This window comes from Mustelus asterias, chromosome 4 (assembly GCF_964213995.1).
Source record: "Mustelus asterias chromosome 4, sMusAst1.hap1.1, whole genome shotgun sequence".
Taxonomy (NCBI): Eukaryota; Metazoa; Chordata; class Chondrichthyes; order Carcharhiniformes; family Triakidae; genus Mustelus; species Mustelus asterias.
In genome coordinates this window covers 39,027,233-39,042,608 of record NC_135804.1, presented here as the reverse complement: position 1 = coordinate 39,042,608, position 15,376 = coordinate 39,027,233, and the positions used below count along the sequence as shown (strand labels likewise).

At 45.8% G+C, this 15,376-nt stretch overlaps 1 protein-coding gene across 2 annotated transcripts in view; it reads left to right on the top strand.

Annotated features, from left to right (window-relative positions):
* The first annotated feature begins 3,067 nt into the window (after positions 1 to 3,067).
* The window catches only part of brd7 (bromodomain containing 7), a 41,317-nt gene continuing 29,008 nt past the window's right edge, over positions 3,068 to 15,376 (top strand). The window contains exons 1-3 of one of the 2 annotated variants that reach the window (XM_078210865.1): positions 3,068 to 3,213; positions 13,662 to 13,864; positions 15,089 to 15,218. In XM_078210865.1, the coding sequence (XP_078066991.1) occupies positions 3,165 to 3,213; positions 13,662 to 13,864; positions 15,089 to 15,218 (382 nt within the window). In that variant the 5' untranslated portion in view covers positions 3,068 to 3,164. Of the gene's footprint in view, positions 3,214 to 13,596; positions 13,865 to 15,088; positions 15,219 to 15,376 lie in introns of both variants that reach the window. The other variant, XM_078210866.1, reaches the window with a different exon arrangement.

Here is a 15,376-nt window from a genome sequence, read left to right as displayed (position 1 = left end):
ACAAAGATAGGGAATGGTCAATAACATCAGCAGAAAGAAGTGACCATATTTTTGGCAGCATCTGGGTAACTTTCTTAATTATTGCACTCTTCGAATGAGTGTATAATGATGCATTATCATGTTGTATCATAAGCAAAATCAACTAGCCTGGATCTCTACTCAAAATGTTCTTGATACCTCTCCAAGCAGTGTAGGAAGTTCCAACCTGAAACACACAGCAGACTTATTTGTGTTGTTGTAGCAGACGTGCTCTTGTCAGGTAGTTGAAGCAATTATTCTGCGCTCGTGCTAGAAATATTCTGATTTCTAACTTTGGTTGTATAATGTGAAGTTGTAGAACTGCAAAAAAACATAGACAAGTTGATGAAATGCATGGAAAAGTGGCAGATGAAGGTCAATGCTGAGAAATGTAAAATGATTCATTTTGATAGGAAGACCACAGAGGGAATATAAAATAAAGGTTCAATTCTAAAGGGGGAACAGAAGCAGAGGAATCTCGGTGTATATGTGCATAAGTCATTGAAGGTGGCAGGACAGGGTGATAGAACAGTTAATAAGTTTTAAGTTTATTTATTAGCCACAAGTAAGGCTTACATTAACACTGCAATGAAGTTACTGTGAAATTCCCCTAGTCTCCACACTCCGGCGCCTGTTCGGGTACACTGAGGGAGAATTTAGCATGGCCAATGCACCTAACCAGTGCGTCTTTCAGAATGTGGGAGGAAATCGGAGCACCTGAAGGAAACCCACGCAGAATCGGGGAGAATGTGCGAACTCCACACAGACAGTGACCCAAGCCGTGAATTGTACCCGGGTCCCTGGCACTGTGAAGCAGCAGTGCTAACCACTCTGCTACTGCGCCGCCCCAACATGTTATGGGGTGATCTTACCAAAAACATTATAAGTGCGAAACAAGCATGAAAACGGGAGAGAATTGCACCCATTTTTTGGGTGAAATTTCAGACATGAGCTTATGCCACAGCGCAAAAAAAGAGGCAAAGTGTGATTCACGCCAGTAGAGGGAATGGGCAGAGTCTATTCTCGCCAGAAGCCCGCTACTGACAGCTAGAGGGCACCATTGCACCTGCTGTTTACAAGAGTACACGGTTAATGCACTGGGAGATATCTCACTCCCTCAACCCCAGAATTACACCCCCACCCCCCCCCGATCGCAGCCCCCCCACCGATTGCACACCCCAATCACAATATCCACCCCCCCCCCACCCCACCCCGGCCTACCCGTTACCGTCCCATCCCACCCTCCGTTCGATCACTACCCCAGTGATCCCCGATTGCAGAATGCACAGCCTCCACCTCCCCTTAGGCTCTGCACCCTTCAGGCCCCATCTGTCCCCTTCAGGCCCGACTCTTCACTTAGTCCTTGACCCTTAGCACTGCCCATGCCTGGTGGGCAGTACTGGGCTGGCAGTGCCAAGATGCCAAGCTGGCACAGCCGAAGGGGCACTGACCCTCCTGCCCCCGACCACCCACGGAGCCTCAGTGGCCTCCGGTACCACCAGTGAGGCCATACGTCTGGTTCCCGTTGCTAAGGACCATACGTGATCCTCACCAATGAGCAGCTCCACCGGTGAGGTCATTAAGGCAATGAGCCCAGGCTCACTAATAATATTTACATTTTGATTTAAATATTATAATCAGCTTCGTGTCCCTCCGGGGTCCGAGGCTAATCACGCCGCCTTCGTACTGCCAGTAGTATCACGAGCAGCAAGAAACCAGGCGCAAACCCGGTTTTTCGCCTCTCTCGCAATCTTACCGGCTCACCACGCTGATCAACCGATGGGACAAGCCAGTAAGATCGCCCCCATTAGTCTTTATTAAAAGGGTAATAGGGAGGTTCTTTTATAATTGCGTAGATCACTGGTTTGGTCTCAACTGGAGTAATGCGGTCAGTTCTGGGTGCCGAACTTTAAGATGTGAAGGCATTAGAGAGAATGCAGAACGGATTCATGAGAATAGTTTCAGGAATGAGGAACTTCAGTTACGAAGATAGATCAGAGAGGTTGAGACTGTTGTATATTGGTGAGTCTAGCTTTGGAATGACGACTGGGATGTGGGTATGTTCAAACAGCACTGCTTTATTTTATACAACTGAATTCCGTAGAGCTGTACATTGTTGTGACACTGGTTACGCTACATAGGTGCCACAGTGCTGAACTCATGAACAACCTCCTTCTCCTCTCCTAGTCAGGTGTTATCTTGCTTCATCATTATGTGAGGTGCTATTTACAAAGTCCCAAACATTAACCCTTACAAACCTTAATACTGCAGAGACTGTTTGCCTTAAAAAGATGGCTAAGAGAAGATTTGATGGAGATATTCAAAATCATGAATAGTCTGGACGGAGAGGAGAAAGTGAGAAACCTTCCCCAGCTAGTGAAAGGATCAAGAATGAGAACGGCACAGATTTGAGGTAATTGGCAAAAGAAGCAATGGCAACCCATGAGGAAGTAAAGATTCACGCAGCAAGTGTTAGGGTTTGGAATACACTGTCAGGGAGCGTGGAAGAGGCAGATTCAATAAAGGCATTCTAAAGGGAATTGGACTGTTCTCTGAAAAGGAGGAAAGTGCAGGGTTGCTGAGAAAAAGTGGGGGAATGGCACGAGGTGAATTACTCCTTCGGAGAGCCGGTGAAGACATGATGAGCCGAACGACCTCCTTCAGTGGGGTAGCAACTCTGTGCTAATTTGGGCATGCGGGGTTACTAGACCATGATTTTGAATACCAACTTTAAAGGGGTTAAGTCTGTTGCTGCAACACTAATTTCCAGCTGTCTGTGTTCTTTTCCCTGGGTCAGTCTTGTGGATGAAGTGGGTTTATGGCAGAGATTTTGATCATAAAGGTTTTCTCTACCATGCTGCTTATTGGGAATAACAATTCTTCTTTAGCCATCCCTCTTTATTTATGTTATTGAGACACCGACAATTGTGATTTTAACCTCCTTTGGCTCTCCATTCTGCCAAGAGCATTTGGGCAGCTGTGTTTATGTTGAGGGCGAGGAGATATGATATGATCGATGTGTGTTTGACTCTGGATCCTGTCGATCGATGTGTCGGTGTTTGCTTGCTCCTCCTGCCGGATGACAGCCTGCCTGCCCTGCCTGGGGGCTGTCGCTGCCTCCATTGTCCGTGTCACAGGCGCACACAATGGGCAGGAAACACAAGAAGCACAAGGCGGACAAGCACGCAGCCGAGGGTAAGAGCAACACACGGGCGGGGACAGAATAAACCGGGCGGAAGGGTCGAGCTATCCATGACCGTTTCCTCTGCTAACCGGGGAGCCGGCTTCTCCGCCTCGATCAGGTCGGCAGGCCAGACTCACAGCTGATTCCCCCCCGGGCCTGAGCCGCTGATCCCCGGCTCCCACAGCCGGGCCTGAGGCTGCACTGGCCGATTTGGAAAGAGGTTTTGAAGGGGTTGAGTCGCTGGGTTACCCTGTGAAAGGGTCTTTTTTTATTGGACTTGCTTATGGCAAGTTGGAGGTAATCCCGCAGGAACTGGGGGCGATGTTGGTGGGTGAAGGAAGGCACAGCTTCGGCTGCCACCTTCCCAACATGAAGTGTAACTATTGGGGTTCCAGGAGAAAAGCTCCATATCTCCATGACTCTGTCAGAATAGGGATTTGTGCTGCACAATCAGCAAAATGCACCTTTTGAAGGCAGTCCTAATGATCCCCCAACACACACAAACACATTCCAGTCACCGCCTTCGCTGTAATTTGCTCTAAAGTCTAATTCCTCAGCCTGGGGGCTGCAGGAGTGAATGAATATTTTGTAGCGAATTTGTCAGCAGTGTAAAAGGATACACCGCGTTCCAGAACGCCGGCTCTTGTCTCAGCGTTCTAGAATGCCGGCACTTGTCTCCGCGTTCTAGAACGCCGGCACTTGCCTCCGCGTTCTAGAATGTCGGCACTTGTCTCGGCGTTCTAGAACGCCGGCACTTTGTCTCCCCGTTCCATCGGGAGGTTCAGGATTCACACAGCACAATGGAGTCTTTCTGAGTGTTATCCTGCCACTCTCAAAAACATCCCAACTGCACAATATAGATTAAAGTGGAAGGTTGGGTAGATGGGGGGGTGGTGGTGGGTGGGTTGGGGATGGTAGGTAGGTGAGGGGGGGAATGGTCGGTAGGTGGATGGGGGTTGGTTGGGGTATGGTAGGCTGGGTGGGTGGCCGAGGACAGATCTTAAACAAAATGTTTGTAGAGGATGTGGTTAGCTGCAGAACTCCAAACCCAGTGACTGAAAGATGCACACAAGTAATCTCTTCTTCACTCAGTCTGGTTTTGCACACATGTTCTGTCGGAGCATATACCCTGCCTAACGCAAAAAACAAGCAATCGACTTCAGGTGTTGTTTGGTGTCAGCTAAGGTTCAGGGACCACAAAAGGTAAACAGGATACTGTTGTAGCATAAAGCAGCTAGACCTGCCCATTGTCGGCACAGGGTATTGATAGGCTTTCTGGTGGGTCTCTTGACTCATTCCACTCTAATTTAGCTAGTTTATCTAAAATCAGATGGGCAGAATCACAGGTTGGTGACAGGTCTTCAGCTCCCAGTAATGAGGCAGGTTGGCTGGTCAACCAACAGTGTCAAGTAACCAAGGGTTGACTGTTTGATCATATGGATTCTAGTACTTGAGCCATGTGTCTGGGGCTTCAGCCACTGCCCACACCTCACCCTATACTAATCCTGTTTCTCTATCATCTACATCCTTGTTGACCTCGTGGTTTTGTCAGCAACCAAGCATCAAATTCAAAAGCCTTGTCCTAATTGATAAAGCTCCTCACTGTATCTTTGCAACCCTCTGTAGCCCTGTACCCCTACTGATTATTCCAACTTTGGCCTCTGCTACATATCCACCTTCAGTAACACAACTTTCCAATGTCATCCAGACTCAAAATGTTGGCTTTATTCTCCTCCCCTTGATGCTGTCAGACCTGCTGAGATTTTCCAGCATTTTCTGTTTTTGTTCCCATTGTTATAGCTCGACATCCTTGAACACTCTCTCCTAAACCCTTTTACACTACTTTCCCTATCCTCATTCTCAACACCTTTCAACTTGGTGTCGGATCTCTTCCCCGATTCTATTACCGTTCACTCACCATTTTCTCCTCTGGAAGCGGATCAGGGGATTTTGTACGTTGAAGAATCAGTGTAAATGCAAATATCACCCTAAAATCGACTCGAGCTCCAAAGAGATCTGTTTTTGTGAAGCGAACTTAGCTGACTAGTGACAAAAGGTAACATGATCCAAAATATGATTTAGGAAGAGGGAAATGTGCATTCAAGAGGGAGCTGGATATAGCACTTGGAGCAAATGGGATCAAAGGTTATGGGGAAAAAACTGGATTAGGCTATTGAGTTGGATGATCAACCATGATCACAATGAATGGCAGAGCAGGCTCGAAGGGCCAAATGGCCTCCTCCTGCTCCTATCTTCTATGTTTCTATTTCTTGTGTAGTGAAATCGCCCTTCTGCCAAGGTCACTTGGTTATAAATTTTAAGCTTTAATATTTTGAATTGTTGCACAGTAGGCTTTGAATTGGCTAATAGGTCGAATGAGGTAAGCCTTATTAAAGTTGGTACTTTGATAGTTTGAATTGCAGGAGAGAGCCACTTGTATATTGACTCTCTGTGTTTACATTGCAAATCCCCACTGCTTTACTGTGAGGGCTGAAGCATGGATGTACCAAAGATGTGGGGTAATGGATTTTGTGGCCAAACTGCTCAGTTGACTAAAACACTCCCATTGTTTTTACTGTTTTGTGATTGATTAACAAGTTTGATTTAAAAAAAGGAGAGATTTGCATTTATATAGCACCTTTCAGAACCGCCAGACCCCTCAAAGCGCTCAACAGCCAGCGAAATACTTTTGAAGTATGATCACTGTCGCTATGTAGCAAACCCGGCAACCAATTTGTGCAAAGCAAGCTCCCATGAACAGGAACGTGATAATGACCAGATAATCTGTTTTTGTGATGGTGATTGACGGATAAATATTGGCCAGAGGACACTGGAGATAACTGCACTGCTTTTCTTTGAAGTAGTGCCACAGGATCTGAGAGGGCAAATGGGCCCTCAGTTTAAAAGGCAACACCTTCATCAGTGCAGCCCTCCCTCCGTATTGCTCTGGAGTGTCAGCCTTGAATTTTTGTGCTTGCATCCTGGAGTGCGACTTAGACCCAGATCCTTGTGACTAAGAGGCGAGCACTACCACTGAACCATAGCCTACAAGGCTATAAATTGTCTTATGCCTAAGTAATGCTCTAATCAACAACTTAACAAAGCCATACAGTATATAATTAGTTCAGCAATGATCTTTGTATTCTAAACTGGACTAATGTGAAGCAGTTTGTGCTGCATTATGTCAGGAGGCTCTGTGGTTTCCAGGATATTTTAAGAAGCTCTGCAACTGGAATAATCATGTAACTTACTTTCCAAAGTTTTCTTTAGAGATACATGTGTAGAAAATTTTAACTGGAATGGAATTGGGCTCCACAAAGGCACTAAAAAGGGTTTATTAAATTCCTCACTTTTTGAAGAAAGATCTTCTAGTACATCGTCTGAAGCTGAGCCAGGCTAGTTGCAAATTCACTGACCTGTTTGTCTCTGAGCTGATATTCCAACCTTTCCATTGCCAAGAATGATATTTACCAATATTCTCCATATTGCCTATCTCAACTCCTGCCTGAGCCCATCTGCTGTTGAAACCCTCTTCCGTGCTAATGTTACCTCCAGACACGACAACTCCAGTGATCTGACCAGCCTGTTATCTTCCACCCTCAAAGATTTTCTGCCCTTCACTTAACTCGCACCAAATCCTCTTCACTCAGCATCTCCGTACTCGTTGGCCAACAATAACTGCTAGTTCAGCAAGGTCCCAAATCTCTGTCATCTCCTCCAGCCCCCTGAGATCTCTATAATCCACCAACTCTGATCTTTTGTGCATCTTCCACTCCCTATGCTTCAACATTGGCCATCTAAACCCTAAGCTCCCATTCACAAACTTCTTCTCTCCATCCCTCTACTATTTAAGATACTGCTTAAAACCTACCACTTTGACTGTGTGTTTCCTTAGTCGCCCTAATGTCACTTTCTATGGCTGTGTCAGTTTTTGGCTGATTACACTCCAGTCAAGTGCCTTCGAATCTTCATTCATTAAAGGGGTTGTAATTGTTGAACACTATCAATCTGGCACAGGACACCAGTCACCCTTGTTTACTTTATAAAGATATCTTGCTGTTATTGAGCAATAAAATTTGCTGCCAACAGTTTCATGCCTAAATATATTTTGATCATAAAATCACCACCAGGGACTATAGAATCGTGATCTCCAAAATATATTTTCTGACCACTGAACCATCTTTAACCCTTCTTCTCTCAAAGGTCCTCTGATATGTTGTTGCTCCCCAACTTTTGAGCCTGCTTCTCCTGACCTCCCTGTTGAAACCCATGCAGTCTGACTTCTACCCAGGTTACAACACCGAGATCTTTGTGATCAAAGTTACAAAGCATGATTCCACCTTGTTCTGTTAACCTCTGCACAGAATTTGATTTGACCACACCATCACCATTCGTTGCCTCTCTTCCATTGTGTAGCTCAGACTATCCCCTTGAGGTTTTATGCCTTTCTGTTTAAATGCAGTTAGCACATCTCCAGCCAAAACTACTTTTCGACTCAATCGCCATCATCTCGGGAATTCCCTAAGGATCTATTGGCGCTCCCCACTTCTTCCTCATCTGCCTAGTGTCTCTCGGTGACAGCACAGACATGGGGTCAGTTTTTAAATGTGTGCCAGCTTTGCCTTTCCACTACTGCCCGAAACCCAATGTCTGAAACCAAGATGCTTGAGTCAAAGCTGCCTCCAACTGAACGATGGAATCCATTCTGTCCCCACAACAAACTCTTCCCGCTGTCCCTGGCCACCAACCTGGGCTGACACAAAAATTGTGAGACTTGGTGTTTATTAAACGTCTAAGATGACATCCAATCCATCATCAAGACTCTCTACTTTCAGCTCAGTAACATTCTGCACCTCTAGTCTTATCTTCCTGAACCTCCCACGACTGCCAATTTGTTCTCCTCCCAACTTTTCATCCTCCATCCCAGACGAAGGATCATTTTCCACAAGTTTAAGCTGACCACAATTTCTTTCAACCTCTTTACTGCCTCTCTGTTGTCAGAATGCTTGCCTTAATATCTGGTTTTAGATGAGCCATCATTTTTGCAACTTGACAATGAGAATACTAACGTTGTTATCTTCAGCCCATGTCACAACCTCCATATCCTCATCACTGATTATGTTCCTCTCTCTGGCCACTGTTTTCAGGCTGATTCCGACTGTTTGCACACTGTTGTATTCAACCCCAAACTGAGCTTTTGATTATTATTATTATCATTATCCTCTCCTTCACAAATCTCACCTCAAAAATATTACCTGCCTCAGCTCAGCTGCTAAATCCTTCATCCATGTCTTTATCACCTCCAGAAGTGATTGCACCATAGCATTCCTGCCTAGCCTCCCATTCTTTATCCTGCTTAAACTTCAGCTCATCCAGAGCTCTGCTCATTGTACTTTATCCTGCACCAAGTTTCATTCACCAATCCTTCTTGTTCTTCCATTTGCTCCCACGCCCGTAACATCTCAGTGGCAAAATCCTGGTGTTTAAATTCCTTTATAGCCTCATTCCTCCCTACCTGTAGCCTCCTCCAGGCCAAAATCTCTTTTGTCTCTGTTGCATTCCCCTCTCCCCGCCCCCTCCCCCCACCGCCCCCACCATGCCTTTCCTTGTCTAGACCCATGTTCTGTAATTCCCTCCACTTCTTTCCCCCTCCTTTGAGGACCTACTTAACCCAGCTCTTTATCCAAGGAAGTGATCACTCCTTCTTTGTCCTAGCATCCACTTTAGGCTCATCACATCTCTGCAAAGTGCTTTGGAAGGCTATGTTTTTAACTTTGACAGTGCTTTACAAATGCTGACTGTTCATAAGTGTCAGTTTGTTCCAAACGTAGGGACCTGGATCCTATCTTGCTTTAAAATCCAGCTCACTCATCACTCTGGCTTCATGGGCCTGCATCATTTTGTGTCCCGCAGAGTACTAAAGTTAAAAATCCTCGTTCTCAATTTCCTTTCTGACCTTGTCCCACACATTGTCTGCAAGTTTCTCCAGCTCTCCTTTGACTCTGGCCCTTTTGTACATTCACTCTCCCTTCAGAGGTTTCAGCTGCCTCAGCTCTTTTCTCTAGAATTCCCTTGCTAAATATTCCTGCTGCATGTCTCTCTCCACCTTCTCAAAGCCCGTTTATTAATGGCTGACCTAGAATCATAGAATACAATCCCCGCAGTGCAGAAGGAGACCATTTGGCCCATCAAATCTCCACCAACTCTCTGACAGAGTATCCGGCCCAGGCCCTCTCCCTATCCCCGTAATCCAACACATTTATAATGGCTAATCCATCTAACCTACACAACGTGGGATGCTGAGGGGCAATTTAGCATGGCCAATCCACCTAACCTCATCATAGATCTCATAGAAACTTATAAAATTCTAACAGGCTTAGACAGGGTAGATTCAGAAAGAATGTTTTCAGTGATGGGGGAGTCCGGAATTAGGGGTCATAGTTTGAGGATACGGAGTAAACCTTTTAGAACTGAGGTGAGAAATTTCTTCACCCAGAGGGTGGTAAATGTGTGCCATTTGCTACCACAGAAAGTAGTTGAGGCCAAAACGTTGGGCCCGATTTTACCAAAATCGTGGTAAAGTTGGGCGTCGGGCCTAAAATGCAGTCCAGACCTGACCCAAGGCCAATCGCGCCTTTACCAACGGCCGATCCAGCGCGCGCCCAAATCAGCCAGCGGGCCGATTTAAATGCATTTGCATGCATTTACATCGGCATAATGAAGCCCGCGCCCAACTTACCCAAGGATTCCCACTTTACGAGGCTCCGATCCGATCGGCGCCCGCGCATTTACCGTGTTGCTGAATTCAAGTCTGATAGGGCTTCAACTCAGCAACTGAACCGCCGAATCGCCTCCGACCACCCTTCACGGACCCGCCCCCGACCTACCTTGATCGCTGGTGTCCGTCAAAAGCATCTTGCAATCCTGGATCCTGGCCTTGCTCGGGGGGTCCTGATGGGTAGGATAACGTCTCTTCACTGGGAGGGGGGGGGGGATGTGAAATCTCTGCCCCTGGGGGGGGGGCGGAGACGTCACATCCCCCCCCCCACCCCTCCCCTCAGGGGAGAGACATCACAGCCGCCTCCTAGCCCCCCCCCCCCCCCCCCCACCTCAGGGAACAGACGTCAGATCCCCCCCCCCCCCTCCTCAGGGAAGAGATGTCAGATCTCCCCCCCCCCCCCCCCCCCCGAAACCAGGGAAAGTCAAAGGCAGTGCTGTCAGCGCTGCCTTTGACTTTCGCGCTTGGGCGCGCTGAGTGCTGTCGGTGAACTGCGCATGCGCAGGTCGGTGCTCCGACAGATGCAAATGCGCTAGGCCCCGCCCACGACCCGCGCGGAAAAAAGGCGTACGGGGGCGCCGGGCGCGGGTCTGATTTACGACCGCACCCGGCACTTAGAGCCGATTTGGTAAAATCGGCCCCGTTGTCTGATTTCAAGAAGAAATTAGATACATCTCTTGGGGCTAAAGGGATCGAGGGATATGGGGGGAAGGGGGGGGAATCAGGATATTGAATTCGATCAGCCATGATCAAGATGAATGGCAGGGCAGGCTCGAAGGGCTGAACGGCCTCCTCCTGCTTCTCATTTCTATGTTAACCCGCATATCTTTGGACTGAGAGAGGAAACTGGAGCACCCGGAGGAAACCCATGCAGACACGGGGAGAATGTGCAAACTCCACACAGACAGTGACCCAAGGCCGGAATCGAACCTGGGTCCCTGGCGCTGTGAGGCAGCAGTGCTAACCACTGTGCTGCCCTTACTAACCAACATACAAACTTGCAGCGATTCAGCTTCTGCTCGTTCATTCCTTTTACTGAGATTTTCCTACCTCTCTGTAAAACACCTGCAGACTTTCGTCTTGTTAAAGTCACTTTCTAACCAGAAGGTGGGTAGGGTTCCGACTCGGCTGCCCGCAATCAGCCAAAGCAGGGCAGGGGATTGAGGAATATTCAGTGCACGTTACAGAGCAAATCGAGTTTCCACAATATTTTTGTGCCGATTTGAAAAACCACTGGAAACTGGCCCTGTCCAGAAAATAAACTTTACAGAAATATGTTGTGCAGTTTCCATAAAAAAATATTTCATGCCGGTTATCAACGCCTTCACTAGGTCATTTCTAACACAAGGTGAAAACATTTAGAAGGCGCACCTGGCATTTATCCCTGGCCACACTCCCAGATTGAATAAATCACCAATTCGAAGACACCAGTTTCAAAGAACCTCTTAAAATTAAGCTGTTTACAGACACATGGACATGAGTGGCCACATTTTAAAAGCTTTTCATAATTTAAAAAAAAATTAATGCTGTACACTAATGCAGCTAGCAAATGATTCTGTGTAGTTTTTATTTTAGTCATTTCCAGTTGTTTAAAATCAGGTTACACGCAGGTGGTACACTAGGTGCTGTATTAATATACTAAACTTTGTGTCAGCCCTGTGTCAGCTGATAGCGCGCTCACTTCTGATTCATAAGGTGCTGGGTTTAAGTCCCACTCCAGGGCTTGAGGACGGAAATCAGGACTGACGCTCTAGTGCGGTATGGAGGGATCTTCTTTCTGATGTGACATTAAGCCGAAGCCCCATCTGCCCACTCAGGGGGATGTAAAAGATACCTTGGCACTATATTGCAGAAGAGCCAGGAAATGCGTGGGTTAGGCTGATTGGCCATGCTCAGTTGCCCCTTACTGTCAGGGGAATTAGCAGGGTAAATACGTGGGGTTACGGGGCTAGGGTCTGGGTGGGATTGTTGTCAGTGCAGTCTCAATGGGCCGAATGGCCTCTTTCTGCACTGTAGGGATTCTATGATTTATCTTTCCCCTGTGTACTGGCCAATATTTAACATCACAAAAACAGCTGATCCGGTGGTTATCATATTGTTGTTTGTGGGAATTTGCTATCTGCTAATGGCTGCTGTATTTCCTACATGGCAACATTTCAAAGCATTACACATAGTGTTTCATTGACTGTAGTAAAGCGCTTCTGAGAAAGTCCAATGGTCATGAAAAGCACTATATAAAGTCACTTTTTAAATGTTTCAAGGAATGCAAAAATATAAGATTTGTTTAAAGATTATTTTCTAAACTGCTGCCTGGTAGTGCTGGTTCATGGCAGAGTTTACAAGTGGCGATTTGTAAATATATTTGCACATTCTCCCCGTGTCTGTGTGGGTTTCTTCTGGATACTCCGGTTTCCTCCCACAGTCCAAAGATGTACGGGTTAGGTTGATTGGCCATGCTAAATTGTCCCTTTGTGTCAGGGGGACTAACAGTTAAAGTTTAAGTTTAAAGTTTAATTATTAGTGTCACAAGTAGGCTTACATTAACACTGCAATGAAGGTACTGTGAAAATCCCCTAGTCGCCACACTCCGGTGCCTGTTCGGGTACACCGAGGGAGAATTTAGCATGGCCAATGCACCTAACCAGCACGTCTTTCAGACTGAGGGGGGAAACCGGAGCACTTGGAGGAAACCCACTCAGACACAGGGTACGTGCAGACTTCGCACAGACAGTGACCCAAGCCAGGAATCAAACCCCAGTCCCTGGCGCTATGAGGCAGCAATGCTAAACACTGTGCCACCCCTAGCAGAGTAAATGTGTGAGGTTACGGGATAGGGTCTGGGTGGGATTGTTATCGGTGCAGGCGCGATGGGCCAAATGGCCTCCTTCTGCTCTGTAGGGATTCTATTCTATGAAAATAAACAATTCTCAAAACGAATGCGATTTGCTCCAGATTGCTGATTGTAGCCCTCGTGGAAACTCTTGTCCAAGTTACTGATCTGCCTTTTGATTAGTTAGATAGCAGCAGCTCTAGATTAGATTCCAGTGCTTTGCAGTAAGATTAAGTTCTTCCCTCAATTTCCCCCCAAAAACTCGCTGGATAATGTTTCGAACTGTTTGATTATGAAGGTACCTTGACGGAGGAAGCTGTAAATCTTTTTTCTTTGATCTATTCAGTTGCATATTGGCTTTGCATTTCATTTAAAATAAACCAGTTGAGTTGATCTACATCCAGGAGGACTTAGATTTTGGGGCGGGGTGGGTGTACGCAGGATTGGTCTTTCTGAACGTTATTTCGGTACAAAATGTCGCTGTTGATTTGAAATCTCTCAGAAGAGAAATGTTGTTTTAAGAGTAGCTCAGGTTCCTGGATGATGAAGTACGGCAAGTGTCATCAGCGTGTCTGCTTGCTAATGCAAGGTAACTTGTCCTCATACAAAAATTGCAATTTGTTAATTAAAGCATAAGTAAATGTGTTTTACTGAAATGTAAAGTTTCACCTAACTCATTGAAAAATGTGAGTAAATATGTGTCGACCTTGAAATGTTACAGTTTTGAAGAATTAACTAATTTGATTGCTTTCACTCTCCTGATCAATTCTCACTTTCCAACGGTAGACATTCTTCTGTGTGGGTAATGAGTACACTCGACACAACAGCAAGCTGTCCTTCTGTTTTTGCAGAATACCCAGATAAGCCCCTAAAGCTGGTGCTTAAAGTGGGTGGCAGTGAAATAACAGAATTGTCAACAGCAAGCTTGGGGCATGAATCCAGTTTAACTGAAGACAAATGTGATCATGACAAGCACAAAGAGAAAAAGAAAAAGAAGAAAAAGAAAACTGAAAAGGAGAAGCGTGCAACCCCAGAAGAACGAAAAAGAAGAAAGGTAGGAGTTGCATTGTAAAGAATTTATGCAAATGCAGAACCTTATCCAAACAAAATAAGAACTTGAAATTATACAGTGCTTTTCAAATCTTCGAATTTCCCGAAGCAGTAAAACCAACTTGGCAACTGGATTCTGAGAGTTAATATGTATAATCAAGAAATAGCACATTACACTTGTGCTCGGCTACAGAATGTGTGTGTGTGTTTTTGCACTGAAGCTTGCACTCATTAAAGAACTAAAGCTGTGTGGTGGTGCTCTGAATGGGTAAAGCAACTGTTCTCTTTAACTACTCAGACTGAAGAATCCTTACTGAGAAGTGCAGAGTCTAAACCAGGACGGTGGCACAGTTGGTTAGCACTGCTGCCTCACAGTGCCAGGGATCGGGTTCAATTCCCGGCTCGGGTCACTGTCTGTGCGGAGTCTGCACGTTCTCCCTGTGTCTGCGTAGGTTTCCTCCGGGTGCTGCGGTTTCCTCCCACAGTCTGAAAGACATACTGGTTAGGTGCATTGGTCATCCTAAATTCTCCCTCCATGTGCCTGGGCAGGCGCCAAAGGGTAGCGACTAGGGGATTTTCACAGTAACTTCATTGCGGTGTTAATGTAACCTACTTGTGACACTAATGAAAAATAAAAGTTAGAATATTTAATTCAATGCCAAATCACGGATAGAGAGGGAAATAAAGATGTGATTAGGAGAAAGAGAGAAAAGAGAGAGAAAAAATATAATTAAAAAATTTCCCAACAATAATTAAATTTTGAAAGATAAGACTTCACACTTTTCAAAATAAAGTTTCAGTCCTACAGAGGTGCTTTAGCACTAATTAAGACTTATTATGCCAATTAAAAATAATCTTGCATTTGAATGGACAAAACCTGCAGTAACTTTTTCTGGCATGTTTAATGGGTATCGAGTGGTTAAGTGATGGAACTTCGCCCCATTCCATGCATTTAAATGCCGAGTGTCTTGACAAGATGCTGTATAGTGAAGCTTCTGGGGAGTTAAACTTGGACGGTCTGATTTCTGTGTTCAAATGCCCATGGAGAGTCACCCTATTGCGCAGTAAAGGTGAGCGTTGTTAGCTTCACGTGTTACTCTTAACCAGAAATTCCAGGCTGTCGACGTCTTTTTGCCTTCACATTCAATAATTCTGTGACTTCATTTTTGATTATTAGACCGATCCACGCAAAAGTTAATGTTATCTAAACGATTTCTGCTCCTGTTAGGATGAAAAGAAGAAGCGGGAGAAAGAGCCACCTGCGAGTGAACGGGAAGAGGAGGAAAGAAGTCGATCTCCTGCGAGGTTTGAAATGCCACCAGAAAGACACATGGCCTCTCCTTTAATAAAAGTGGAAGGTGAGTACTTAAAGTTTCAAGTTTATTTATTAGTGTCACAAGTAGGCTTACATTAACGTTGCCATGAACTTACTGTGAAAATCCTCTAGTCGCCACACTCCGGCGCCTGTTCGGGTACACTGAGGGAGAATTTAGCATGGCCAATGCACCTAACTAGC